Source organism: Pieris rapae, chromosome 4 (genome assembly GCF_905147795.1).
Source record: "Pieris rapae chromosome 4, ilPieRapa1.1, whole genome shotgun sequence".
Taxonomy (NCBI): domain Eukaryota; kingdom Metazoa; phylum Arthropoda; class Insecta; order Lepidoptera; family Pieridae; genus Pieris; species Pieris rapae.
In genome coordinates this window covers 5,173,636-5,195,970 of record NC_059512.1, presented here as the reverse complement: position 1 = coordinate 5,195,970, position 22,335 = coordinate 5,173,636, and the positions used below count along the sequence as shown (strand labels likewise).

Genomic DNA, 22,335 nt, shown 5'->3' with positions numbered 1-22,335 from the left:
GTAATTTTTGAAAACATTTCACTGTGGTTATATACATATCCTTATTTTTTCTTGCTATTAAAATAGCCTATATTAATCAACGATAATGTAGCATGATAGGATAGTCATTATATCAGTGATAATGTAAATTCTGAAATCATTTTTAGTATCGGTCCAGTTCTTTTTGAACCAATTCGTTACAAACATACTTACACACAAATCCTTCCTCTTTATAATATTTGTTTATTATGATGATCTCATACGACCAATTCAAACACGTGCATAAAACACGCATAAATTAAAATCTAAAACTCGTTACTTTAATAAAGAATTCTAAGAATTCTAACGCACTTTTTTTGTTCGTGACTTTTTGTGAAGGAAAGGATTCGTAGCTCAAACCACTGACAAGCTACCTAGAGAGATAGCCGTACATCTGTACGCGAGGCAATCAAAAAATCAACGTAAAAATTCAATTTTCCGAAGCGGTATTTTCGATGACATGCACTTTTTAAAGCTTTTTTACGTTCAGTGAATCCATAATCAACGCTGCGATATTGAGTAAAAGGGTGATCTAAGAATTATGAATAAACATTGATAGAACTTTTTGTCAAACATAATAATAAGGCTGGACCATGACCAACACTTGTGGCAAATAGGACACTAGTGTCTTCGTGACATCATACGTCAATCATAGGCTCTTTAAAAACGTTGAATTAAAAGGGACTCAAATATGTACTAATTACAAAAATATGAGTAAAACATTTTGTTTCACCGGGTGTCATAAAAATTTTCATTTAAAGATATATAAAACTAAAGTACACAAAGACCCGTCGATTCGAACTCAATATCGTGACCGCCTGGAGCACTAAGAGATTGAAAGCGGTTATATTTGTGAAAAATATGAGTTCAGAACAATCATAATGGTATCAACAACTGGTTTGGATACTGATGCTAATATTCTTAAAATTATGTATAATAATCGTTTACACGTCATTTATACGGTTTAAGCTATAAATATTAACACTTTACGTTTAATTAATAAGTAAAGATTTAACATAATAACCATAGGGTAATTTGAATCAAGTGATAGTTTAAATTTAATTAAAGATTAATTGGCGTAGTTAAACATAAGTCAATTTTCTTTTACAGAACAAAGGGCAAACTGAAAGGAAGCTCTTCCAATATTAGGTGGTACCGCCCCGCTGCCCATGAACACTGACATTGCCAGAACGCTCATAGGCATTATACATAAATAAATATATTAGAAATTAAAACTGATACGTTTACTAAGCATACAGCAATATAGTGACATCTCCATTATGGAATGATTATTGAATGCAAATAATTTATGATTTATTGATTATTATTTAAATTATTATGAAAATTAAATTCAACAATTAAAAAGCTAACTTAAAATCTATTGGGTACCTAAAGAAACAATAGTTAAATAAAAGTCCATATATATTCAAGTGCAATTCGATTTCGATCAATATTATGCGCAATTCAAGTCACAATATGTATACATAAATAACAATATGTAATTACTGTTTATTAGAACATAAAAAGCTATATCATACTGTAGCAATGTAGTGTACAGCACTGAGCACTAATAGGTTTGTTGCGCAAGGCACTCCTCGGTACTGAGAAATCTACTGTGAAAACATCACGATTTCGAATCAAAACAAAATTTATTCAATCACATCGGTCTCTACGTATATGTAGTATGTACACTCAATCACGACAATATTTAAAAAACGAAGACCAACACAGAATGTATATTAACCTTTGTGACTCAAAATATCCAAGTATTCCAAACTATCAATATGTTTCGCTAGCTTGTTCTACAGAATTAATTAACAAACAATAACAAATCCCTTCATACAATATGTAAGCCACAGAGTCACTTGACATTCGCGTAATGAGTTTTACCAAGACGAAACTTTGCTCAAGTACATAATATCAAATTGACGCTTGTTTAATTCTGTTTGCTTCAATATACTCTAACATATAAAGATGGTATGAATATATTCGGGCTTTCATATCAGTGATCAATCTAATAAAGTATAATATGGAATTTTCTTCTTTAAACTGTATAAATAAGTAAAATCAAGGTATGTAGGATTTATGTTTAAAGAACGTTATTTATCATTACAAAAAAAATATTTTATTTACATGAGAAAATTAATATGTATATACGAGCAAGATACACGTCGCCATTAGCCGTCCCAATTTTAGTCTACTGTGTTCACTCTAACATGCAACTTTAATGCCTTTTTTAATTTAAACACTAATATTGAGAATTTTAGATGGTAATTAATTAAATAATTGCACACCCTCATAACTAATAAACTTCTTCAAATAATTTGTACGCGGCTTCGGCAAAATTAGCAAACTCGCTCGACAAGTATTGCGTGCAGTTGTGTATTTTTGTGTACTTAATTATTCCATGAAAACCAGTATTTTTTCAAGGACGTTTGTTAAAAGCATCTCTTAGACTTTGAATGACTAATATATCTAGGGAATAGAGCTCTTAAATATAAATAAAGTACTATCGCAAATAAAAGCGTATAGAACGGTTGGAGCCTTCAATTATCGCCGCTGAGCGTGATTATCCCAGGCATCGTTACGCACTTAGCGCCCGGCTGCGATAGTATCAGAGGTATAGTTGAGAAGAAAAGCTTTTTATAAAGTGTTTGCTCTCGGTACTATTGTAATAAGTTTAAGAGAAGCTCCAGAATAAAGAAGTAAGTTTTTGTTAAAACGTTATCGAAGCTAGTAATGCAAAATTTGCAATGGAATACAGTTGCGGCTTCTTAAAATAAAGTTTTTAAATGCTTTTAATTGTAATTAACAATAAAATTAACTTGTGTAACTAAAACTCATAATATCTATCATAAACTTAGCTAAAGTTCCTAAAGGCTCCTCGCTTTATCACTTCGAAAAAATAGTAGCAATACATGAATTACTTTTGGTAGACTACTTTGGTAGTAATGTTATTTAACAGAATATACATTACTTCTGTATTGCTGAGAGACTTATAGCTTAAATAAATACGGAGACTTCATTCAGTAGAAGAACGATAATAAAAGAAAATTAGTAGCCATTCTCTTTTAATTAGATCGAAACCCAAGTTCACAAATGATCTAAAATAATTAAATACCTCAGCTCTTACGTTTCAGAGGATCATTTACGCAAGAATTCTCTACACAATTGTACTCGAGATGTGAACAAACGAGGATATTTTAAAGAATGCTCGCTCAGCTAAGGGCTCGGCACCTAATAAGGTACGTGATAACATTGCACAGGCATGTACAGTCACGTTCAACTACTATTGAGTTTGCGAACTTTTTGGTGTGATTGTGAAGTGTAGATTGTAATATTCTGATAACTAAAACACATATATTTATCAAGTAGGTAACATTTATAAAAGCAATTAATTATAATTATAAACGTTAAGGATAACATTTTGATAATTATTATCAAAATGTCTAATCCAGGTTTAATGATTCTGGTACTTCCTGAATGCCTATTGATTTTCAACTATGAACACATACATTTTTTTATCAAGTAGGTAACTATTATAAAAACAATTTATAATGATCAAAATGTCAAGTTTAATTATTCTGGTACTACCTATCCTTGATTTTCAAGTATAAATATTTAGTTTCTTGGCGTTAATGTCGTAAGAGTTTATAAACAGATTCCGCACGGGTGAACCCTTCTTCGCGTCATCCCTGTCCACAACAATTGGGGTCACGTCAAACGGCAGTAAACTCGACATCCTATGCAATGACCTATTTCGCGCACATTAGAATTGTATCAATAATTAGACAGCCCGCGGCTCACCTGTTGCGGCGCGCGCACATCGACCGACCAATGTGGGTCGGCACCTACGGAGTCGCCTTTTAAATATCCAACAGATGTGTGCCGTCCTCAACATTTTCGACAATTCCCTTAATTCACTTGTACGAGAAACTAAGGAAAAGTCTGTCCAAAGTTCAGAGATCAAATTTATCACGAGACCGATCCGAAAAAGATTTCCTTCTTTTGGACCGTTAGACGTATTTTATTTAGAAACCACTTCATTGAACTCTGACTGTAATAGTCAGAGTTCAATGAAGTGGTTTCTATATTTATATATTTTGATAGTAAAATTCATTATCCCATTTGCGTAAGAGCATTCTGATAGTGAACGGAACAAATTTAAAAATATATACATAATAAAGTAAAAAATATATACATAGTAAAGTCAAAAATTCAACGATTTAATACCCTAGTGTTATTGTTAGACGTTATAGCGACTCATCGTAGTAGTGTGTAGTTGAAATATAATTAGCATAGACAATAGCAATCGAGGACAATGAACTAGTGTACAGACTAGACTATTCCACGTAATTTCCTTATTTAATAATGTTTTAAAAACATTAGAGAACACTGAAGAACACTGTAAAGAATTTCATTTAAAAAGTTCGATCGTTTGTCGCAGGCAGATTCTTCTAACAATTTATTAAAGTTTGACATTCAAATCAAAGTTCAAAGAGTGATTTCAATGAAAAACTTAGTCTTAGTTCCATGGTCTCGAGTTAGCGGATTGAGTGAAAAACTTCCCAAATTTTCGGTATAAAGTCAATTTTAAGCATCTATCTAGTAATTAAGGGAGGCGAATGTAAGAGATTCGTTAATTAATTCGAAGATAATGTTGAATTAATTTAAGTTAAGATAAATTAAAATTCTTAATTAATTTTATATCATTGTCATTAGTAACAAAAAATATATTATTTAAGGTTTACACACTTTTTTAGCTGTAGCAAACGCGTACCGATTCTATAAGCCGGCAACGCACTTGAAAGCCTGGTGGTAGTCAAAGTCAAAAATCATTTATTCCTATAAGTAACACAATACACACACACAAAAATTACAATAACTGCTTCTACTTTTACATTTACTCCCAGTTCAAATCAAGGTAAAAAATACTACAGTCTTGGTTAAAAAGCCAAACTAGTATCATTTCCCAAACGAAGATAATTATCACGGTGCAAACCCATTGCGTCACCCAATCCGAAGCCGCTATGTTTATACAAATATGCAGCAAATATTTGTATTCCTTGATCCGAAATATGTACTCTGATTGTATGTGATGTATCAATGCTACGCTCACAATCTAGTATACGTGTAGTTGAAACTCAGGAAATTGATATGTGTGGAAAATCTTTGAATAAGTTTCCATTTACCGCTGAATGTACTAGAATTATATTTGTTATTTTAAGTACATATACGCTTCTAGTTGCTTTATGAACCTTATATTATCATGCTTTATGGAATGTTATGATATTTTACGTAGTCATTCAGTTCATTATCGTTTAAACATTCCAAATTCAAATATTATTTAGATAAGTATAGTATTTATTACCTTCTTGCCTAAATAGAAATGATGACAAGTTGCAGCGCTACTGGATTATTATAAGGATTTTTTATTACATATGTCTTGAATAAAAATGAACACAATTTATACGTTGATTTGATATGCACTATGAGCTCGAGCTTTCTCAAAAATAAACGATGTCGAGTTGGACTCTACCAATTATATTAAAAGGGTAATTCAATTAACATTTGATGAACGAACGGTTTTATTTTTAATTGATTCTACTCGAACTTTTTAATGAATAAAATACACGTGACGACATTTGGATATAGAGCTTTTTATCACCAAAATATTATTAGATGTTATAAAATGATTAGTTCTTTCTATAGTAAAGTTTTTTTTAAAGTACTTATTTTAAATTCAATTTCAAACAAAATCTCGTTTCTCCGCGATAATCAAATAAATATAAGACTGTAAAACAAAATACGCTTTAGCATAAATATTTACTATAAATATCAGAATCAAATATTGTATTGAATTTTAAAAAAAGGTAGGTTTTGTAAAACAAGGTAGAAAATGCACAATATCTACAAAACGAATAAAGCATTCCAAATGAATTCCACAGTATTGTATTGCATCAGTTGCCGCTCGGTAACCCATTTAGAGAAGACAAACGGGAGCGGTGGGAAAATCAATTATTTTATCGCCTGTATCTCAGGCATTCAGGGTGCGGACAATGGTTGAAATATTGAAATTTTCATAAGGGCTAATTTTCAAAAGATATAGGCTAATGGAAAAGTTAAGTCAAGAAAATAAAGCTGCTAATTAAATAATCTTATGAAATATGGCTTAAATTTATATATTGGCAGGTTAACATAAAGTCAACTAGGTTTATACCTCTTCATTTAAATTTTGTTTATTGACCTTATTTTGCAAGACAATATCTTCTTTTTACCTCTCTGATTACTTCTAGCTATTTAGTAGCGTTTCTTCCGAAAAGATGTATCATTTCCAGACAGGCCGGTCTCTCAATCCCAGTTGATCGACTTTTTTAAAATTGTATTAATTATTTCTTAAAATTATTATACAATTGATATTTTTCTCGCAAAAGACTTGCGAATGCCGATGCATTATATTTTAAGAACTGAGACACCTGTTTTTTTATTATCTTTTAGATAATATGTTTCAAATCAATAGAAACAATTCAATAACGACAATTTCACATAATTAATACACAAATTTTATAAATAATTTGTTTAAATATTATCTTTACAAATGAACTTTTTCCGTATGACTGCAAAATGTAGATGCCAATCAATCTCTTTTAAGATTAAGAAACTACATACTTGTGTACTGCCTCTAATAGCGTTAATAAAGAAACATTGTAAATTATTAATGAGCTAACAAGAAATCATATAAAATATTTTACACTATACATTAATCTAGAAACGTCGAGGCAAAATGTGAACGGCAGAATCCGTAGATTCTGTTAGCTTTACTCTTGACTTAGACACTAGAAGACTTCAACATATTCTAAGCTGGCTACATTACAGGGTTTGTATTGGGTATCAGTAAACACTAAAAAATACCATTTAAAATGGGTTAAATTATAGAAAGTCACATTAATAAAAAGTTTCATTCAGTTAGTAGAAGTTATTTAACGATAATTGTTAATAATAATACGACTCGTTAACTTTTTTTCGTACTCTTACAGCTAATATACTCAGTCTTGAATTACTCTTCGATAAAGTATATTGCTCAAAGGTATAAGATAATAAACACAATAAGGAAAGAGATGAGGTTATAAAAACACTTCAATAGTCCATTCTTGTTGTACCACTGGTTTCTTTATGAATATGACAACCCCAGAAGTCTTTCAAAAGGTAAGCTATTTAAAAATCAATACAGCCTTAACATATACGCAGTGACAGCCCTATTTCATAAAGCCTTCTTAACTTGTAATTACATTACTATTACTTCGGGTAAGGATCGTTTACATGCGGGAGGATGTTATGCAAATTACTGAAAACGAAGTTCCAACGGGTTCTAGATAATTGAGGAAACATTTTTATAGCCATTATGGTATATGAGGCTTATATTTAAATTTCGAATAATACAGATTTAATTTGATTCGTATGAAAAGATGATCAAGCTATTCAAAGTAATAATTTGATAAGCCAACTATATCGTGAAGCCTTCAGAGAATAGTGGTATTATATTCAATCATGCTAAATAAGGGCCAATGACAACGATACATGCCTCGATGTAATTCAAACATATGGCCTACATTTTATATGATGACAATGAATTTTCCGAGGCTTACTATAATATTTAGTGAGCTCATGGAGCATTCTACGCTCGCTAAAACCGATAAGAGATTTTCAGGCAGCTTTTGAGTAATCTTCTCAAGCGCTATTGAATGGAACTGCAAGTATGTGAATAAATTGCTATTTGAAATTTAACGTATGTATTCTGTTAGATTTTATATATTAGTATCACATTCCATAGGTAAATATAGATCATAACATTTTAATTTATTTTATATAGATCTCGTATAAAGTTTCTGAGTTGCGATACTAGAATTTCTAGTATACGAATTATAGATACTAATATTCTATATTAGCACTGTTTTTAAAACATAATTAGAAAGTTTGAATAAATAAATAAATATAGCTTTATTGACAATCTTGTAAGTAACAATTTATCTTTTTCTACTTTATATACTACTAAGTATACTTATTAACGAAATTTAGTTAAAAATCAAAAAATCAAAAGAAAATTTTAATTTTATTTGTTTGATAGATATTTTGTATGGATATATATAGATATGGAATAAATGGAAAGCACAATTGAATTGATCAAGTTACATTCATTTGTACTCATAAATACAATTATGTCAATTTTGTAAAGAACGAACGCTGCCGAACGCATCCGATTGTGCCTCTTTGTCGCTCGTTACTCGGTCTCGCTTGCACTTCAAGCCTTATGGTGGCTGTACACACTCGGCGAGAGCCTCTCGCCGAGAGTCTCGACCGAGAGGACCGAGAGAAGAGCGCAGCCTGTACACACTCGTTACGTTATTTGTACTTAAAACACCGTTAATAATGGACGTGGAAACCGCTGCTGTAACACATAATAACCACAATAACCACAGTCATCGAGCGAGTGATTGAACGAGTGTGTACAGGTCGCTCTCGTTTTACTCGCGAGACCCTTTGACTCGTGCGCAAAAAACCGACAGGCGACCGAGAGAGGCGAGACCGACTGCGAGGAAGCGAGGTGAGACGAGAGCTCTACTGTACACTCTCGCCCTCGGCCTGTCTCGGGGTGTCTCGCCGAGTGTGTACAGCTACCATTAAATTGAACAGAAGTAACGCCGCATGCGTCACGTTTTTCTGGCGTGCAGCCGGCTCTATCGAATTATAAGACGTTGTCACATCAAAAACGCCCGATGGGGTGCAGAGCTAAAAGTCTAAGATAGTTTGGAAGGGTGCATTATTTTTGTCATAAAAACTCAACAACAAATTATTCGGAATTGTGCATCGTAGATGTTATCCAATGGTATCTCAGTATATTACAATTATATATTTCATACGTAATCATTCCAAGTTCGTGTAACCGCGCCCGTTTGGAAATCCCTGCTTTTACATTTAATTCATATAAACAATAGTCCGGCCTATAAAATGTCAAAATTATACGTGAATTAAACTTTTGGTAACAAAAGCTAAAAATTGTCGCCCTCGTTGAAATATGGCTTCGGCCTTGACCGCGTAAAAACCTAACGGTACAATTTACGTGATGTAAGAGCATTACAAATAATTTAATGTACCTACCGAAAACTATAAAAAAAAATTAACAACGTCAAATACAGGAATAGAATATTTACCCGTAATAACTTAAATTTTCCTTCTAAATTCAGTTTCTCACGCAAATGGTTTATTTAATGAGATAAAGGTGAGCGCGTTTCCAGAAAAAACATTTCATCTCTGTTTCATATATATTTCAATTGTTTTGGAAAGTATATATATAATAAAGCCTTTTTCAGCATTCTGAGTATAGGTTTAAAACATCGACTATTTCAAGACATATAACAAAGTAGCATTTATACCAGTTAAATAAATTGTATATAATAATGAATTTAAAAATCATTATTATATCAAACAAATAAGACAATGGCTAAGATACCATAGAGATTTGAAATTTAGAGAGAATTATTGAAATTGGACCAAATAGTTGATAACTTCCAGTGTTTATACAAAATTTCAGAAAATACCGTTAAGATCTTATTGCGCATATAAAACCGATTGACTATGTCAATAACAATTAATAGACAAATAACACATGCGTAACACATCGACCCACGCGTCCTACGGGATTCACTCACTCATTAGACAGCGAATATTCATGAGATTACTATATAAGCCGAAATATTTCCCACCTCACTACATTAACTGAACTGCTCCACCAGCATCATGAAGTATCAGGCCGTCCTTATCTTTTCTCTCGTCTTATGCAGCAGCCAAGGGGAAGGACGAATGTTGTGCGGAGGAAGACTGTCCGAAATCGTAGCGTATTTATGCGCAAACCCGTTGACGAGTAGAGAAGATTTCGCCAGTAAGTACTCACTTGTTTAAAAGTTTTATTTATTAACTATCTTTGGTGAGACGCTTTTTCTTTAATTATTACTTATGTCTCAATTACAATCTTTCAGTTTTTAGTGAGCTAGAAACAAAGTATATTGTTTTCAGGTTTTCAAATGAAACGATCCGAGAACTTCTACAACTCAATACCCAACGCTGTCGACTGGCCATGGATCCCACAAAATGAAGCTAAGGGCATTAGAAACAAACGTAGAATCATCGAAGAGTGTTGTAAAAAGTCCTGTACCGTTGACGAACTCATGGAATATTGTTAAAATATGTCATAATAATTACATAAGATTGTAGCAGTTTTTAAACCTATGTAATCGATGTTATTAACGAGTTTTTAAGCATGTAAATAAAATCTAGTCATAACTATAATAATTAAATTTAATTATAATAATTTCTGTAAGCTCTCATTTCTCACAAAAACATCATGTTGCTACATATAAGGCCTTCCCCTTTCAAGGAGTATAAAAAGCGAACGATTAATCATTAAAAGTGATTTAGCGACCAATAAACGAACATATTAAGCACCAACACTAAATAAAGCAATTGACAAACAAACCGGGCGCTGAGAGCAATCACATCAATTTGCTGGGGGCTGGTTTTTTGCTTGATTCGCGTCAACCTACATACCACCTCGGTGACAGGTATTGCTAGTATATATAGATAACTGTTTTATAAACATGGACTTATTGTGGAATTTAATATGCTATACGTAACACGATCTACTTATCAAATAATCAACAAATATGTTTTGTAAACAATCGAGATGTAAAATTCGGAACGTATATAATGATTATGATCAAACAAAAATCCAGTCGGTGCATATTTAACTCTAACGTCAGTAATATAAAAGAGAACTTAGATTAAGTAAATTTTAAATGATGATATAGATGTGCTAGAAAATTATTTAATGTTAAAAGAACTTTATTTCTCATTACAAAAAAATATTTTATTTACATGAGAAACATAATATTAATATATATACGAGCGAGATACACGTCGCCATAAGCCGTCTTAATTTCATTCTAACATGCATCTTTACATCCTTAATATAATATTGCTAATTTGAGATGGTTATAGATTAAATAATTGCACACCCTCATACCTAAGCTTCAAATAATTTGTACGCGGCTTCGGCAAGATAAGCAAACTCGCTCGACTAGTATTGCGTTTAGTTGTGTTTTTGATTTTTTTAAATGATAGGCAACTATGGAGAGAGTTATTTATTTAATTAAGATACAGGTGCTATATACATATAGTTGTTTAATTGTCATAATTTTGGTTTCTTGGTAGATTTTATTAGCCGGTGTTAAAAAATTGTATCTAAATAATGCTTATATTAATTTATTTTGTAGTGTTTTAAGTTAGAAATTATTTATTGTATATTATAGTAAAAAAATTATATTATAATATAGAAAATTCCTTCGTAAATACAACATTTTATTTTATCCTAAGCTACAGCTAAAATTTTTAAAAATTAATAGGTATTTCGTATCCATACTAAAATTCATCTGTATACTTTGATATTTCTACTGTTTTTACATATAGTGAACACAATCAGCCTTTCAATTTCCAGTTTAGTTTCCGAAGCGGAAAAGCATTAATGTAGAAATCGCACTCCTATATTGATTGTGAAATTAATAAACATAATTGTTGGTTGAGTCAAGATAATATTATTTTTATGGCAATATTCTATTTAAGATCGCCTAAAACCCAGACATACAAATATGCACACATTCTTACACACACCTCAACAAGTAAATTATTAGTATATTGTCATTAGTAGTATGTTCATTGCATACATATATATGGTGTAATCCATTTTGGCTATAGTTTTAGCTATCCCATCGAAAATAAAGTACAGTGATTTGTTGTAATAAAAGTAGGGGGTTAGTAGATTAGCGGATTATAAGACGTATGTATTTAATTACTAACAGTCGCCCAAGTAAGGAAAGTCTATAAGTCGATAAGTCAAAACCAAACTAATTAACCTTAATAAAATGCAGCTACGATCACCTCCAAAAACAACTTCTTAAAAAATCGAAACGTAAACAAACAAAATACTTAATTGTGAAATTTTAATAAGTTTTAAAATATTTTTTTATCGTATAGTTAAAAATAGCAAAACGCAACGTGAATATTTAAAAATAGCAAATATCTAAATCAACATTTACTACCAGTTCCCAAATCAAGGGAAACTTCGCCACTGTATTAAATCACCGTTTTGGTCATACTGGCATACTGACAGATAATGTCAAAAAACATGGCATTATTGTATTAATTTCTTACATGTTTTGACATACTGTTTGAGTTAAACTAGAAAATATCTATGTGTTTTCATTTACTTTACTTCTTTTTTATAAAGTAATTATGCGTAATTAATAATGCAGTAAAAAGTCGTTCAATACCTGTGTAGGTAATTTATTAGTACCTGTCATACGAGTGAATGCGCGATAAAAATTTAGCGACCGTGTCCAACGACCTTATTATGTGTCACAATATTTACTGTAATAAAACCAACATATACATAATATAAAAATAAAATTGATAAAAGGCTACAGCCTCCTCTGCCTTCAATACTTGTCGACTATTTTTTGGTGTACAATACCTGAATTTTTTTACGGGACGAGTAATTAACATAAAAAAATATTCAATAAAAGGTTAGTTGCTTCAAGATTGAGAATGCCACGACTTTTTTATAGAGCAAACACATTAATATGTGTCTTTTACTTCTAGGAAGTAAATAAATTAGTTTGGTAAATACAATAATATTTTTTTTTAAATAATTGTCTCCACAAAGATCGTATTTAAGACCTCCATGAGCTGTAATCCCTAAGCCGCAGAGGCGGTGTGCTATGAAAAAATTGCGTCTTTCTCGTAGAGTCAATGTAAATCTGTTTTTAAATGGAAACACTTTTGACTTTCAGTCAAGAATTGAAACGAAGAACGTGCTTTGTATGGTCGCTTAAACAGTTTTAAATATGAATTCAAGTTCTGTATGAGGCCACTGCAGAGTGCCCGCCATATCACCCAAAAAAAGCATTTATCGCCAGTTAAATTTATTATATCTAAAAGAACAATTAATACAAAAAAAGAGAAAACATTACAACAAACAAGGAAAAATTTTGTTTTATACCTAATACATAATATTTTTTTTTTTTTTTTTTTTTTTTTTTTTTTTCAACCGTGGTGGAAGGTAGTCCATAGCCGTGTTAAAAGTATTATTAGCCGTGTTATAAGTGTTATTATTCAATTTTTAACAATAGTGTTAGCTTTTATAAGTCAAATTTGAAGTAATACAGAATTCGTAAAATCAGTGAAGTGAATAATAGTGAATCTAATCAAGCTATGAAGTGCCATGGCTGTAATAACGTATTAAATGTCGATCATTTTTTAAAGTGTAATAATTGCAAACGCAAGTTTTGTTATGAATGCCTTGATGTTGCTGCCGGGTCGACTAAGCAGCTCAGTGCTGAGCAATTGGCATCACTTAATTGTCCTCTGTGTCAGAATGTAACTCGGCGTAAAAACAATGACGATAATACTCCTGTCCGGCGGGGTCGCAATAACCAATCACCAAGCGCCTCCTCATATATAACGACGTGTAAAGAGCCGGAGTGTGATTTTGCCACGAAAACTTCTGCAGGCGCTGACTTTTCTAAGCAGCCGGTTACGTTGGACAGTATTAGCAAACTTATAGACTTGAAACTGTCCCCTGACTCATCGTTTATGCTAAATCTACGGTCCGCGCTTAGAAAGGACTTGAAGGACATGGTGACCGACGAGGTTAGCCGAGCTGTTGAGTTGGTAAAGGCTGACTTCACGACGACAACGGATTTTATCATCTTAGAACAAAATGATTTGAAGTCAAATATTGCAGACAAAGACAATCGAATCAGGGTACTCGAGACTGAACTTACGAAATCTCAAAACACGTTATCAAAACTCCAGAGTCGTTTATTTACAGTTGAAAAGATTTCACGTGACTTAAACCTCGAGATTCACGAGGTACCCGAAAGCAAGTCTGAGAATCTGATGGAGTTATTCAAAAAACTCTGTGAGTGTTTAAATGTTGTGGTATCTGAGAGTGATGTTAAAGCATGTCGTCGTGTAGCTAAGATGGACTCAAACTCCAAAAGGCCGCGAAACATACTAGTTACCCTCTCAACGCAGCGTCAGCGTGATACACTCTTGTCTGCGTTGACTCGCTTCAATAAGTCCCACCCTGACACCAAACTATCTACTACCGATATTGGTATTGGCGGCTCGTCGTCGAGCAGGATATACTTGTCTGAACATTTGTCTCCTGAAGCTAAAGAGTTACACCATGCGGCACGTAAATTTTCTACTGACAAGAACTACAGGTTTGTTTGGGTGCGATATGGCCAAATTTATGTTCGTAAGGATGAATCAAGCCCGGCCATTCTAATTAAAAGTCATGATTCCTTCACTAAATTGTCTTAATTGTTATTACTACTACTAATTTGTTTGTTTATCATTGCTTAGTAAGTTACTTGATCAATTTTTGTTTTTATATACTGGATCACACGTTATTTCCACAATGATTAATATATTTTATCAAAATGTAAACAGAATTCGTAGCAAGTTAACTCAATTTTCTTTAAATCTGTTAAATTCTAACTTCGATATTATATGCTTGACGGAAACGAACTTAAATATGAGTGTTTTCGATGGCGAAGTTGTTGACGCCCGTTACAATCTCTTCAGACGAGATCGTGCGGATTCCTCCAGTGCTAAAACCGAGGGAGGTGGAGTTTTACTCGCCGTCCATAAAAAATACCAGGTCATCCGTCAAGCATCGTGGGATAGTGATATGGAGGATGTCTGGGTTACTCTTATTCCTGAAGCACGTGACACTTCTCGCATAAATTTATGTGTTTGCTATTTGCCTCCTGATATTAGAATTAACAAGCTTGAACTCTTTTATAGCCATTGCCAAAATTTACTTCTTAATCGTTTCCCTTTGGATAATTTCTTATTAATTGGTGATTTTAACACACCTGATTACTCTGATTCGATTAATCCCTCTTTGTCAATTTCCCCTAACCCGAGTAAGAAGCTCCTTCTACTAAATGAATTAATGTCACTGTGTAATCTAAAACAACATAACTTTATCACAAATGCAAACGCTCGCTTGTTGGATTTGGTGCTTTCTAATATAGATTGTATAAGTGTCAATGAAACACTTGCATTAAGTTTGTTAGATAAAAATCATCCCGCAATTTTGATTACTCTTTCTCCGATTCAGATTTCTAAAGGGCTTCAACGCGCTAACATTAAACGGCTTAATTTTGCTAAATGTAATTTTGAAAACATTAAATCTGAACTCCAGTCTGTGAACTGGTCCGAAATCTTATCGTCCCCTTGTATTGATGAGTGCACCGAAGCTTTTTATGAGCTTTTATTTGAAATAATATCAAGAAATACACCAAGTTGTTGTAGCAAATTCTCATCTTATCCAGTCTGGTACAGCAAATCCTTAATTAAATGTAATAAAGAAAAAAACTTATATCATAAACGGTTTAAGAGGTTTGGGAATCCCCGCGATTACGACGTTTTCTCTTTGCTGAGGGAGAGATGCAAATTTCTTACCAAGATTTGTTACGACAAGTATATCGCATCCATCGAGGACTCGTTGGTCAAGGACATAAAATCATTTTGGAGATTTGTGAATAATCGTAAAGGCCATATTTCAGTGCCTCACACCATGACACTTGAAAATACTTCTGAGACAGACGGTCAGGGGATATGTGACCTTTTTTCGCGATACTTTGGTTCAGTTTTTGACGATAAAACTAATAAAACTATATACACTGACCTATCTGGTGCTGTAAATAACACGTATTTTAATATATTATCTGGCTTTTCTATTTCGGTAACAGATATCAAACGTAAAATAGATAGTTTGGATATTAACAAAGGGGCGGGTCCTGACCTTCTGCCTCCTATTTTCATAAAAAGTTGCGGAAAGGAGTTGTCCATTCCATTATGTGTTCTCTTTAATAAATCGTTAACTAGTGGTGTGTTTCCTAAGCGCTGGAAAACTGCCCACATAATACCTATTTATAAAAGTGGTGATAAGTCCAATTGTAAAAACTATAGACCGATAAGTATTTTATCTTGCGCTGCTAAATTATTTGAGTCAGTGATGTATACTCATCTGTTCAGTCATTTTAAGCCTGTTCTTTCAGACAAGCAACATGGTTTTGTTAGAAACAGGTCTACGGTCACTAACCTTCTGGAATACAAAAACTATCTCTGTCAAGTGTTTGCCACAGGTGGCCAAGTTGACTCTGTTTACACTGACTTCTCTAAGGCTTTTGACAAAGTAAATCACCATCTGCTCTGTCATAAGTTAGCGTCACATGGTATCCACGGCAGTTTATATAGATGGATCTGCTCATACCTAGACTCTAGAACTCAGTTGGTTGCGTTAAAGGGCTTCATCTCTGCACCTATCGCAGTTACATCGGGAGTACCTCAGGGTTCCCACTTAGGGCCATTATTCTTCGTAGTTTTTATTAATGACCTTATTCAACAACTGTCCTGCAATTGTCTCTTATATGCAGATGACTTAAAAATATTTACTTCTATTACTAATTTAGATGACTGCTTAACATTACAGCGTGATATCAATACCGTATCACAATGGTGCAAGACGAACTACATGTATTTAAATATAGACAAGTGTTTTGTCATATCGTTTACTAATAAACGAAACAAAATCGTATGGAACTACGTCATAGATGGTCAATTAGTTAACAGATCAGATGTTGCAAAAGACCTAGGTATCCTGTTCGATGACAAGCTTTCATTCCGTGCCCACTATAGTCACATCACGTCTAAAGCAAACCATCTACTGGGTTTTATTCTTAGATCCACAAAAGGTTTTAAAAATCCTCGTAGCACCTTGTACTTATACTTCAGCCTCGTAAGAAGTATATTAGAATACGGTAGTCCTATATGGTCGCCGAATTATAAGGTGCACATTGACGATATTGAACGAATTCAGAGGAAATTTCTCAGAATTTTATGTTATCGTATAAAACCTGGCCGGTCTAACTTAAATTATTGCGATAGACTCCTGAAATTTAAAGTTCAACCATTAGAATCCAGACGCATAGTCTTCGACTTAGTTTACCTTTACAAAATCACCCACTCCATTATAGACTCTCCCGAACTACTAGCTCACATTAGCCTTAACATTAGATTTAGTGCCCGTAGAGCTAACGAAGTCAATTTATTTTCCCTTCAAACTTATAAGAATAACATCTCTTTTTACAACCCTTTGACCAGGATGGCTCGTCAATATAACGAGATGGCAAAGAGCAACCACTTACTTGTGGACATATTCTGTCGCAACATCAATAAATTCATTAGTGTCGTTAAAGACATCCTCCATCGTAGGTTAAGTGCTGACCCTTGTGGTCCTGGTTAACGTTACGTTAAATTGGTGTCGAGGAACTTATTATTATTATTATTATTGTTTTTTTTTTACTATGTTACCTTTGTTAGTTATGAGCCTTTTATTGATGTAACATTAATTTTGCAGTGTGCACATGGTTTTACATTAGAATCCTGTTCTTAACTATTAGTTTTAAGTTTATTTTTGTAAAGATTATAATGTGTTTTGTGCACCAAATAAATAAAAATAAAATAAAAATATTACTTCTATCTTAAACTTATTTAAGCCAAACAATCACATCTCTGTTTGACTAAAAATACCTCTTAAAGGTAAATTTGCTATTTTCGGGTGTTATTTAAAGATTTCGGCGTAAACAATGAACAAGGCGCAGAACAATATACGATACGGTTGTCCATTCTCCTTATGCATAATAATTTGTGCGGACTATCTGAAGTTAAGGGTGGCATATAGGCCTTGTATGCCTTGCATGTTCGACACTGATCTCAAAGCACAGTTGAAAAAGATTATCTTGAGAAGATAATATTTAAGTTGTTTGAATATTCGTATTATCACACAGTGTCAAAAAAAGTTGTCTACAATAAATCTTAAAATCTCTCAAAAATATAAAATCTGCTTAAATAGTTGATAACTTCCTGTGTTTATAAGAGTGTATTACAGAACACGTATATATATAACCGATTGACTATATGTAACAATATATTAATAGACATATAACAAACACGTAAAATATCAACCCACGTCCCGTATCATACGGGATTCAGGATTTTTTAATATATGGGTACGAACAAGTCATATAACAAATTAGCACTTATACCCCTTAATTAATTTTTTAGTGCTTCGGTTGTATCTATACTAAATTATGTATTTAAAATTGAAAGAAATGACTGTTTTTACGTTACAGTTCATTAATGTGTACGGTCTCTTTCATTACGTGTGCTATAATATTCTATTATGATCTAGCAAACTAAAATCAGTCAATGTACATTAAACTATCTTTATTTAGAAAAAAAAACAGATTTGACAGATGTTGAGCTTCCCGTAGTTATAGCGAAACTTATTATGATTTTCATTAAACAATAAAGAAAATAACTAAAATTACATAGGTATTGAAATTTTTTTTATAGAACAGGGGTCAAACATGCAGGAGGCTCACCTGATGTTAAGTGATACCGCCCCCCATGGACACTCTTAACGCCAGAGGGCTCGCGAGTGCGTTGCCGGTTTTTTAAGAATTGGTAGTCCTTTTCTTGACGGATCCTCAGTCGAATTGGTTCGGAAATACTTCAGTGGGCGGGTGGTGGAAATTGGTTCAAATAGTTGAAAATAATAATACTTCCAGTATTTATAAGCATATAATATGACAGAATACCCTTCAAGCACAATCTTATTGCGCATACATCGAACGGATTGTCTACGACAATAACATTTAATAGACAAATAACACGTGCGTAACATATCGACCCACGTCACGCGTCCTACGGGATTCATGAACAATCACATAATTTAATGTCATTAGACAGCGAATATTCATGAGATTCCTATATAAGCGGCGATATTTCCCATCTCACTGCATTCACTGAACTGTCTCCGCGAGCATCATGAAGTACCAGGCCGCCCTTATCATTTCTCTCGTCTTATGTAGCAGCCAAGGGGAAGGACGAAAGTTGTGCGGACGAAAACTGTCCGACATCTTGGGGTATTTGTGCGCAAACCCGTTGATAAGTAAAGAAGATTTGGACAGTAAGTTACTCGTTTAAGAGTCTCATTCTAAAACATTGTTTGGTGATAACTTTTGTCTTAACTTTAATCGTCCAGTATTTAATATACTAGAAGATATCTTTTCCACCTCAAAAAGAAAGATGTCAAGAAGTACTTGAAGAAGCGGGAAGACTCTGATTTTGTTTAAGTAGTAGTTTAAAATTCTAAGTATTATTTGTTGTTTTTAAATGTATCTTTATCTAGTAATGTACTGTTTTATATTTATTAATTGTTTATCTATGTAATATATGTATAAGTATAATCTGTTAGATAAGTTATAAATAAATAAATAAAAAATAAAAAAAAGAATAAAGTTGATTGTATTTTCAGGTTTTCAAACAAAACGATCGGAGAACTTTTACAACGTAATACCAAATGCTGTCAACTGGCCCTGGATTCCACATCATAAGGCTAAGGGGATTAGGAACAAGCGAGAAATCATTGAGGAGTGTTGCGATAAGTCCTGCACTATTGACGAACTCATGGAATATTGTTAGAATATGTTAAGAACTTTTCAGTATTAATTACATAAAATGATACTAATGATGATGATTATTGTAGAAGAATTTTAAATAAATATAAGCGATGTTATTAACAGGTTCTTTGGCATGGAAATAAAATCTAGTCATCTATAGTCTCTTTCATTTCCAATCACAAATAAACTTATCGATCTATATTTGGCAAGACAAATTTATTGTATTTCTTTTTGATGTTTTACTATACATAACCAATTAATTAATAAAAAATAAATTGGACATTTAATTTATTCGTTAGGTATTTTTTCGGTTTTTATATATACGACGATCAAGGGCTCTGTTATTTTATTTGTGAATATAAATTGTGAATAAAACATCATTTTATTGGCACTAAATTCATATAATGAGAAATTATAATTTTTATGGCAATATACTTACTATTTAAGATCGCCTAAAAAATTACCCATTGATTCGTGTATACACCAATTGGAATAATCTAGTTATTTTTTAATTATTAACAATAAATAACATGAATTTGTTACCCGGTCCAAGCGATTTATTAGTATTAGTAATAGTCTTTCGAGTGAGTGTTCGCATTACGGGTCACCATATTTTCCGTGATTATACCAATATATATATATATATATATATATATATATATAACATTTAAAAAATAACTATTGACAAGTTTTCTTAATATGGCTATGGATCCTTCTATACTAATCGATGACTTTTGTCTGTACGATACCTGAATTTACTTTACGAGACGAGTAAGTGTAATTTTCACACAAAAAAATTATTGAATAAAAGTTATAATTACTACCTCAAGATTGAGAATCCTACGCTTCGGAAGAGTGAGAGAGATAGGATATCTAAAAACTGGCCTTACTGAAATGCTTGTTTTCCTGACGTTGCTACCTCTCGTACTAGTAGATACAATAGTTTCATAAATTCTACAATTGTATCAGCAAAGATTGATTTCAAGACAATGTCAACAGAGTGTCCATAGGCGGCGGTATCACTTCCAACCATCAGGTGAGCCTCCTGCCCGTTTGCCCCGTTCTATATTAAAAAAAAAACAATGGACCTTTAGTCATTAATATCCAGAGGCTCCATGCAATAAAAATTAATACGTCTTCTACGTAGGGGCAAAGTAAATATTGGCTTGTAGACAAGGTGATCGGTCTTCGCTGTTTGTGAAATGGAAATACTTTTTACTGTCACTCCAGAATTGAAACACAGAACGTGCTTTGCATGGCCACTTAAACAGCTCTGAATACGAATGCAAATTCCATTAACTTATTGGGAAAAGTTCAGTTTCCGAATAAGTTAAGACAATATTTTAAGAGGTTCTGTAAATTCTCGTATTAAAAATAAAGTTCAGAAAAACTTTTTCAAACTCCTTCAACTTATTAAGAAAAACGAATATGAAATAATAAAGAATGTTTTCTGAAACTTCATCAAGTTCACCGAGAAACTCCTGAGTATTTTATAGCTAAGTTGATAGATATAAAATACTAATATACATATATAATCTATGGTCTATTTTCAAGATATTGTAAGCTACAATGTCTACCTCCCCCAGCACTACAAACCGGAGATGAAAATTCCGATGTGGGTATGGTCCTTGCTGTGCCAAGGTCCATGATTAATGGCCGTTGGGAGCCCTGACTTCAACTATTGGTCGCGCGGCGGGGTACAAGGCTATACTTATACCGAGTCCTGCCTCTAGCGATTGCTGATGGCACCGTTGGGTTTTCGTACACTGTAGCGAGTCCCATATAACACTTAATCACAAAGCAGTCGCGCCGTGTAATACGCCTAGCAAATTTCCCCACGACAAAAAGGGTAATATATCTAAAAGGAATATTATTATTATTTTATTAGGAAAAACTTCGCTGTAACTTACATACATACATATGAACAAGACCTCGTATACTATTCAAGTAGGTAACAGGTAAATAAAAGTTTGCGTGTGTTCATAATGAAAGTATGTGTATTCCCGAGGGCGCTGCTGTCCGAGAAACTCATTTGTAAAATTACGTTCGAGGGTCATATTCTGTTTGCATAAGTTATTAATATGCAGTTTCATAATCGACGAAGCGATGTTTTTAATCATATTAGTAATCAGGTTTGTTCTAGATCACGTGTAAAAAATATCACAGGCAAGCCAGTAATTAAGATAATAAAAATCTCGCACCGCTTTATTTTATCGCCAGTTTTTGGTTAACAATGAATAAGAGAATAAATAGTTCTTATTTAGTTGGTGCTATTACAATACCTTACCTTACCTACTTGTGGTACCTACTTGTACGTACCCACCCTATCTGACTGACAATCAATAATAAAAATGTTTTTTTTGATTATAAAGTATTTACAATATTAACACTTTTTTAATAAATTTTGAATCTTTTTGCTAATAAAACGTCAGTTGTAGCCATTTTTAAATCCAACACTGTTTTTATCCTAACAGTATATAATATGCAATTTCATAAAAGGCAAAAAAACCCAAATGCAAAAATGACGGCAATTCTAATAAGTTCATGTTGATAAACCATCTAGAATCAACAACTTATGTGTATGAAGATAGTAAGAAGAGTGTCATGAGAAAGAACGAGTGGGCATCTTTATCCATCCAGAACCTTATTTATCTTAAAAATAATG

General features: G+C 32.8%; 3 protein-coding genes across 4 annotated transcripts in view; 2 read left to right on the top strand and 1 right to left on the bottom strand.

The window, feature by feature from the left end:
• Positions 1 to 22,335, bottom strand: part of LOC110992968 (protein kinase C, brain isozyme) — a 105,117-nt gene that overhangs the window by 21,408 nt on the left and 61,374 nt on the right. The gene's annotated exons all lie outside the window — the stretch shown is intronic.
• Positions 9,807 to 10,329, top strand: LOC123690725 (insulin-related peptide 4-like). The gene is made up of 2 exons (XM_045634780.1): positions 9,807 to 9,955; positions 10,090 to 10,329. The coding sequence occupies exons 1-2, from the start codon at positions 9,814 to 9,816 to the stop codon at positions 10,254 to 10,256; spliced, it is 309 nt and encodes a 102-aa protein (XP_045490736.1). The 5' UTR covers positions 9,807 to 9,813; the 3' UTR covers positions 10,257 to 10,329.
• LOC110992988 (bombyxin B-1 homolog) lies at positions 19,027 to 19,814 on the top strand. The gene is made up of 2 exons (XM_022259026.2): positions 19,027 to 19,177; positions 19,526 to 19,814. The coding sequence occupies exons 1-2, from the start codon at positions 19,036 to 19,038 to the stop codon at positions 19,690 to 19,692; spliced, it is 309 nt and encodes a 102-aa protein (XP_022114718.1). The 5' UTR covers positions 19,027 to 19,035; the 3' UTR covers positions 19,693 to 19,814.